We start from the raw sequence: 8,536 nt of genomic DNA, 5'->3' as shown, positions 1-8,536 counted from the left end.
CCCCTATTTAGACATGCATCAGGACCTAATATTGTTTAGCAGGTTAAGGACTATGCGCCAAATTTAGGCACCAAAAAGAAATGCTAGCTCTCCCGGTTCCTAATTTTAGGCCAAGAGAAGGACTTCAAAGGGATTGTAAAATGTTTGTTAGAATGCTGTTTTGACTCTCAACCAGCCGCTTCTGATTACATTCTCAAAAAGTACCCCCTCCCCCCAAAAATTCTGACCATGGACCAGTAGTTAAAAACTTAATTCTTCAGAGGAAGAATTGATCTCAGGATTCTCTTTGTATCAAAACAAATCAAATTAGAAAGCAAAATCTTCAGAATGGACCAATTCAAGAAGCCAGTGAAGGAAGTGAACCAAAATCTAGAAGCTGTAGTTAATGGGCCAGTCAGGCCAATAACAAAGGGAAAAAGATAGTAGCGCTTGCCTGTTATTGATTACTGCAATTGCAGCAGCCATATCAATGGAGTAGAAAGAGTTCTTCCAAATTCATACAAAACCTATAAAGCTCTGAAAAGCATTGGTAAAATTGGAATATGGTAGCAGAAAAAGAATTCCAATCTGACCATAAATACTGTACACTCTGCCAAGAGATAGGAAACGTGAGGTATGCTGCAAAAGAGTCATGGCCCTAAAGTTGATGACAGTACCCAAAAATTGAAATCAGGACTCCTCAACTTCAACTTAAATCCAGTTTCAAGGCTCCTGATTATCCTTCTGACAGGTAAAGAAAAACTAAACTATGCAGCAGAGTTTAATATTCTGGTCTCTGACAAGCCCTTTTAAAAATCAGAAAGTATTGCATGGTGTCTGAAAAACACCTGGATAAAAAGTATTTAAGTAACTGCCTCTAAAAAGCAGAGAAGTTGCACTCAGCTCCAACATCTTCTACTAAGAACGTCTCTCTTTTCCCACTGCCCATGTCATCTTCAATGCAAATGGAGAAAAAAAAGAGAACCAACTAATAGGGTTCTTCCTGCTATCATCAAAGCTACCTCAAGAACAGCTCTGATGACAAAAAGTCCTTCAGCAAACGAAAGTAAGAGTTGGGGATGGGGTGGAAATCTTCACTAGTACCGTTGATTATTTCTCCAATTACATCTTATTAGAGATCCAAGATTTGTTTTTAACCAAATTATGTTTGCCTATTGTAAACTGGAAGAATAGTTGAACTGCACAAGCTGATCTAAGAACCTCAAGTGGTGTGGAAACTCGTTACTTTAGACTCAGAAGTATACAAATCCTAGACAAGTTGATCCATGAATAACCAACCAATAGGAAATTACTGTATTAACCCCACAGGGGAAAAAATGCAGCCTCTTTTATATAAATCACATCCAGAAGATGTCCTTTCTTATGTACTTCAGCCCTTGTAGAAGATCTCGGACAATGAGAACCATGGCTCGCGCCTTATAAGTCACCCACTTCTCAGTCAGCAAATTTTCTGTGGAAGGGGTGAATCCAAACATGATGTGGTCATTCCTTTGGACAGGCATAGTTGGCAATCCAATGAAGATCAGCCACCACTCCCCAGTGAAGATAGAGTATACTGACCACCACCAGCACGTGCATAATCTGATGGCTGTTGAACCAATAGTCAAAACTGCCTGGCTTCCAGCGCTCAGGCACTCGTGAGATGTTGATGACGCCCCCAAGAAAGGCCAGACCGTCCATAATGAGGTATGAACGCAGAGAGGTGGGGTGGCCGGTGCCTAATCCCACCCACCGCAAATAGAAGAAGAAGAAGCGGAACAGAGCCTGCCAGGCAAAGGCTCGTAAGCGCCGGACACTGGAGCGAGCAGTCACTGCACAAAAGATACCATAGCTTGACAAGCCTGTGTAGGCCAGCAGGGCAATAGAACGAAGAAGTGGGGAACAGGCCAGCGTGCAGTAGATGATTGGAAGAGCACCTGTGTGGAAAGAGACAGTCAGTCCACCAAGAAATTAAGGATAAAAACAGTAGCAATCAGCTTACATGGTCAATTCACTACGGGTAGTCTCCAACTACAACGGAGCCTCACTGCGGCATAAATCGAGGCATCGTGTGATCAGACTCAGTTTTACAACCTTTTTTTTTTTACAACGATCATAAAAGGAGAAAAATGCAGATGTTCCAAGCGAACCACCTGGTCGTTACGTGAACCACCTGGTCATTAAGCAAATCCAGCATATCCAGTGGGCATTTTTTTGCTGGGAAATGGCAAAACAGTTGCAAATTGCGATCACCTGACTGCGGGACATTGCAACCAGTCACAAATGATCGGTTGCAAGTGCCTGAAATGAGATCACATGACCTCAGAAGGGTGGGTGCAGTAGTCCTAACTTTGAGAATGGGTCATACCTTTTTTTGAAGTCTATTGTAAACAGTTGTTAAGGAAGGACTTCATGTAGCGCTCTTGAAATATTTCAGCTTCCTTCAGCTTCTCAGAACAAACAGTCTTGTATTTACAACAAGCCCCCTTTTCCCCAAATAATCTTTACAATGCAAGGATCATTCATTGAAAACGTGTTTTTCATTGTTTTAAATTCAGTTTCTTTTAAGTCAGCATGAGTATTTCCTTTCCAAGCATAACCGGAGCTGCTCAATTCCACAGCCTTTTTACCTCCACTTCGTTCTTGAGCTTTTACTCAAGATGGCCTCTGCCATCACATAAAAAGATTGGCTCTTCAAGTACCCAAAGCCAACACAATTTGACTCATATACCCTCTACACAACCTGCTCCCAGCTCCAATACCACTTTCAGCCCTCCTGCGTTCTCAGTACGCATTGCAGTTTTGTCCCTTTTGTGTTCCTCCTATCCAGTAAGTCATCCATGGATAACAGGGGCGTGCTTGAACTCACCCAGAGTGTTGACCATGCATACCCCACACATATCAAGGGTGAGCAAGGTATGGTAAACAGCAGGGCCTCCCTCATGATTCATGAAGAGATGGTAAAGCACACTGCCCAGCTGTGGAAAAATGCAAGCCAAATAGTGCACGACTCCCAGCCATGATTGTGAAAGTCGAGCCCATGGAATGGTCAGCGGCAGCACGAAGAGAAACCCCAGCAGAGGGATACCTGAAAGAAGAGGAAAGAAGGAACTGAGAGAGAGGAGGACTACATCCCTGCCTTTTTTCCAACCCTGTCAGCCTTTCCTGCATCTTATCCCAGGGCTTTTCAACCAGTGGTACGGGTACCACCTGTGGTACATTGGCACCTGGCAGGTGGTACGTGACCATCCTAGAAAAGTGGTAGCTGGGGAGGGGAATGAGCTGAACCGGTGGCAGCACGACACAAGCCTGAGCGAGAGACGGCTGGAGCTGCAGGGCTGTCAGGGCTCAGCAGAAATGCCAGGATCAGCGCTTCTTCGGGGCTGTCAGGGTTCAGCGGAAGCGCCAGGATCAGCGCCAGGCTCCAACTGGAGCTCGGCGCTGATCCTGGCACTTCTGCTGAGCCCAGAAGAAGCGCTGATCAGCTGGAATGTTGCAGCATCTCCAGGGTCTTGTGATTTACATTCAGATGCTTGGCAACTGATTCATATTTATGACGGTCACAGAGTCCCAGGGTCATGTGAAGTGACCAAAACCTGCTGCAACCACCCAGCAGACGGGGGGGAATAAAACCAAACACCTCCCACCTCCGCTGCCAATCCTCAACAGAAATGTTCACAACAATGAAAACCTCGGACATGAGGAAGAGCGCGGCCGGGCGGGCAGGCAGGTGTCTTGCTCGGCTGTGGCTTGGGAGGCACTTTTTTCAGTGCCATTGTAACTTCGAACAGTCAAGTGAACTGTTGTAAGTCGAGGACTACCTGTACTTCATCACTTTTTTCCTTTTTTTTTTGGTCATCAAGTTTTTGACACCTTGCTAGGCGACTGGTGGTACTCAGACATTGCCATATCCTAAAAGTGATACAATGGGTGAAAAGGTTGAAAAGCCCTGCCTTGTCCCAACCAAACATGTGTTTGTCCCAAGCAGCATCCTTTGTTGACCAGCTATCATAGACCAACGATGAAAGAACTTTCACGGACCCAGCATTTTTGTGTAGAGACACTCAACCTATGGGTCCTCTTTTTAGGAGATACATTTTTTTCCTAAGCCTTCCACAGCTTGGTGGCTTCCTAATGTGTTGGGATTCCATACAAGTTGGGAATTCAGGGGGGTTGAAATCCCAACATATCTGAAAGATACCAGGCTGGAGGAAGCTGGTTTATTGATTTCCTTTCGTTTAGTTCAGGTGAGGAAACTTTCAGCAGCACTCAAAAATGTCTGTGGAGACACAAAGTCATTCCAGGTCATGGTTGTCCCAAGAAATGAAGAAACGTCTTGGATGAGAAGTGAAACGTCTTTCCAGAAAAAGGGAAAAAAAAAGTCCAGCTGCTTTTTGAAAAAGCACCTTTGGGAGAACACTCAAAGATATTAGCGGATGGGAGATTAAAGAAATGGCATCCTTGTCCCAGTCGCTAGAAAATGCTTACTGTGAATGATATTGAGGATTCCTCAGAAGAAAGCACAAAACCCAGAGAAAAGTTTAGAATTAAAAACTTGCAGATCTCTAAGTTTGTGATCTGCTCAATCTACGCTATTAGGTTCTCTGAGCGCTATATCCCTTTGTATGAAGTTTTGCATGATTTGGGGGGAGGGAGGGGAGACTATAAAGGTAGTCCTCTACTTATGACCACAATTGAGCCCAACATTTCTGCTGCTAACCAAGATAGTTGTTAATTGAGTTGCTGCCCATTTTACAACCTCTCTTGCCACAGTTGTTAAGTGAATCAACACAGCTGTTAAAGTTAGAAATACGGTTGTAAACAGAATCTGCTTCCCCAGTGACTTTGCCTGTCAGAAAGTCACAAAAGGTGAACCATACGACCCCAGGTTACTGCAACTGTCATAAATACATGTCAGTTGGGGTGTGGTTGTGATGATGCAACCTATTATCATATATGGTGGACTTGTACAAATGTTAAAGCTTTTTGGATTAAAATTTGGTGGAACATGCAGAAGATATTTAAGAAAAAGATAAGGTTTTCTCCACAGTTATTTCTGTTGGGTATTATTACAGATTGCCTTGCCTATTTAAAGCCTTTGATTGTGTGGATCATAACAAACTCTGGCAAGTCCTTAAAGAGATGTGCATACCAGACCATCTTATTTGTCTCTTGAGAAACCTATATGCGGGCCAAGAAGCAACAGTGAGAACTGGACACGGAACCACTGATTGGTTCAAAATTGGGAAAGGAGTCCGGCAAGGCTGTATACTGTCGCCTTGCCTATTTAACTTATATGCAGAGCACATCATGAGAAAGGCAGGGCTAGATGAATCAAAAGTTGGAATTAAGATTGCCAGAAGAAACATCAACAACCTAAGATATGCAGATGATACCACTCTAATGGCAGAAAGTGAAGAGGAACTAAAGAGCTTCTTGTTGCGAGTGAAGAAGGAGAGTGCAAAACGTGGGTTGAAACTAAACATTAAGAAAACCAAGATCATGACATCTGGCCCTCTCAATTCCTGGCAAATAGATGGGGAAGAAATGGAGGTAGTGACAGATTTTATTTTCCTGGGCTCCAAGATCACTGCAGATGGGGACTGCAGCCAAGAAATTAAAAGACGCTTGCTCCTTGGGAGGAAAGCCATGGCAAATCTAGACAGCACACTAAAAAGCAAAGACATCACCCTGTCAACAAAAGTGCGTATAGTCAAGGCTATGGTCTTCCCAGTTGCAATGTATGGCAGTGAAAGCTGGACCATAAGAAAGGCTGAGCACCAAAGAATTGAAGCCTTTGAACTATGGTGCTGGAGAAGACTCCTGCGAGTTCTTGGACTGCAAGGCGATCAAACCGGTCAGTCCTAGAGGAGATCAACCCTGACTGCTCTTTAGAAGGCCAGATCCTGAAGCTAAAACTCAAATACTTTGGCCACCTAATGAGAAGGAAGGACTCACTGGAGAAGAGCCTAATACTGGGAAAGATTGAGGGCAAGAGAAGAAGGGGACGACAGAGAATGAGGTGGCTGGATGGAGTCACTGAAGCAGTAGGCGTGAGCTTAAATGGACTCCAGAAGATGGTAGAGGACAGGAAGGCCTGGAGGAACATTGTCCATAGGGTCGCGATGGGTCGGACACGACTTCGCAACTAACAACAACAACAACAACATTATTATTACAGATTGTACTGTTATAGATACTAAATTGATGTTGAATTTAACTACGGCCAGCAAGACTCTTTGTAGCGCAATACTGGAAGAAGGAGGAACTGCCTACTATAGAAGAGTGGACTTTAAAAGTTTCAAACCTGGCGGAAATGGCAAAGATTTCAGCATATTTGAAAGAACAATCACAACAGAGATATATTTTGGAATGGAGAAGATGGATCGATTATATTCATAATAAATATGGGACTAAAAAGTTTCATTTAGCATATGAATAAGTATTAGTATTATACGATGTATTATTAGTTAGTTATTATTATTTAGTTATTTAGTTATGTTTAAGAGGAGTTAAAGTGCGATAGAATTTAAAGTGTATTTTTAGTTAGTTAGCATATTTTAGCTTAAGTTGGTAAAGGTTAATACCCTGTATTCACCTCTGGGAAGTCGGGGGTGGGGGAGGGAGGGGAAGTGGGGGGGAGGGGGAGTGAGTGAGTTTATGTTTTTAAAATGTATTATACAACTTTTCAATTAAAAAAAAATACATGTCAGTTGCCAAGCGTCTGAATTTTGATCAGGTGACCACAGGGATGCTGCAAAAGTTGTACATGAAAATAAGTTACCCTTTTTCAGTGCCACTGTAACTTGGAATGGTCACTCAAAAAAATGGTTGTAAGTCGAGGACTTACCCTGTGCATTAGCTATCCAGATCTCCAGGTTCTGGCATTTAGTGGTTGCAGGGAAAGATCTCAAAAAGTGCTATCAGAATGGCAGTTGCAGCCTACTTTCCTTTAAGCTCTCAGAACAGAGAGAGATAAAAACGTTGCATTACTTCATGTCCCTCTGTACAGAATTTTACAGGACTTCCCCATTCTGAAACCATTTCCGTATATTCCTTCCTACAATCACCAAGTGCTGGGACCTGAATAGCTCCTAAAGTTAATGCACTGCACTAACGTGCCCCAAGATGCAAATGTCCACGAACTGAATTGCTGGTAGAGGCTCTGAACTCTACAGAATAGCATCTTCCTATCGCAATAAGGACAGAACTGTCCTTATTGTGCTGTTTGCTGCCCAACGTAACTATTAAAACTCATATGGCATTCTTTGATAGATTTTTTCCTTCAAAGAAAAAAAAACCTCGCAGTTATGGGGAATCTTCACACTTGTTTGATACCAATTCATCATTCTCAAGGATACCAGCCCTGATGATTCCTAAAAAATGATTCTGAGGGGAAAAATGGTACGCTATTGTTATAATCTGGAGTAGATTTTCTTTTCACGCCGAGTGCAATGAATTTCAACCATTTCTGACTTGTACATCATGCTGTCTGTGCTTGACCTTATCCTTCTTTTTTTCTCCTCTCCTGTTTCCCCAGAGGTCACAGCTTTACACAAACAGATTAGGTCTCCTTGAGCCCAATTACTGTGCTAATTTGAGGCTGCCTGAAGCCAGATCTCAATTAGGAAGATGATAAACACCCCCTTTGAAGTTCATTAAGGGCCAACCATTCTACTTGTGGCAGGCCCAAGAGAAGATTCTACAAGTGAGGGACTCAACAAGTAAAACTCAGGAGGCCTGCCACTAGACTAGAGAGCGGTTGTTGTTGTTGTTAGTTGCGAAGTCGTGTCCGACCCATTGCGACCCTATGGACAATGTTCCTCCAGGCCTTCAAGTTTTAGCTTCAGGATCTGGCCTTCTAAAGAGCAGTCAGGGTTGATCTCCTCTAGGACTGACCGCTTTGATCGCCTTGCAGTCCAAGGGACTCGCAGGAGTCTTCTCCAGCACCATAGTTCAAAGGCTTCAATTCTTTGGCGCTCAGCCTTTCTTATGGTCCAGCTTTCACTGCCATACATTGTAACTGGGAAGACCATAGCCTTGACTATACGCACTTTTGTTGACAGGGTGATGTCTCTGCTTTTTAGTGTGCTGTCTAGATTTGCCATGGCTTTCCTCCCAAGGAGCAAGCGTCTTTTAATTTCTTGGCTACAGTCCCCATCTGCAGTGATCTTGGAGCCCAGGAAAATAAAATCTGTCACTACCTCCATTTCTTCCACATCTATTTGCCAGGAATTGAGAGGGCCAGATGCCATGATCTTGGTTTTCTTAATGTTTAGTTTCAACCCAAGTTTTGCACTCTCCTTCTTCACTCGCAACAAGAGGCTCTTTAGTTCCTCTTCACTTTCTGCCATTAGAGTGGTATCATCTGCATATCTTAGGTTGTTGATGTTTCTTCCGGCAATCTTAATTCCAACTTTTGATTCATCTAGCCCTGCCTTTCTCATGATGTGCTCTGCATACAAGTTAAATAGGCAAGGCGACAGTATACAGCCTTGCCGGACTCCTTTCCCAATTTTGAACCAATCAGTGGTTCCGTGTCCAGTTCTCACTGTTG

General features: G+C 43.4%; 1 protein-coding gene across 1 annotated transcript in view; it reads right to left on the bottom strand.

Moving 5' to 3' along the window:
• Positions 1-503: 503 nt before the first annotated feature.
• The window catches only part of LOC308676233 (progestin and adipoQ receptor family member 4-like), a gene marked incomplete at its 5' end in the record, with an annotated part of 29,237 nt that continues 21,204 nt past the window's right edge, over positions 504-8,536 (bottom strand). Inside the window, 2 exons of the mRNA XM_081342041.1 lie at positions 504-1,916; positions 2,849-3,067. Of these exons, the coding sequence (XP_081198167.1) occupies positions 1,483-1,916; positions 2,849-3,067 (653 nt within the window). The 3' untranslated portion in view covers positions 504-1,482. The remainder of the gene's footprint in view (positions 1,917-2,848; positions 3,068-8,536) is intronic.

Source organism: Vipera berus (genome assembly GCF_964194415.1).
Source record: "Vipera berus genome assembly, chromosome: W".
Taxonomy (NCBI): domain Eukaryota; kingdom Metazoa; phylum Chordata; class Lepidosauria; order Squamata; family Viperidae; genus Vipera; species Vipera berus.
Note: the sequence above shows the minus strand (reverse complement) of the source record. Positions and strands in the feature narration are given on the sequence as shown.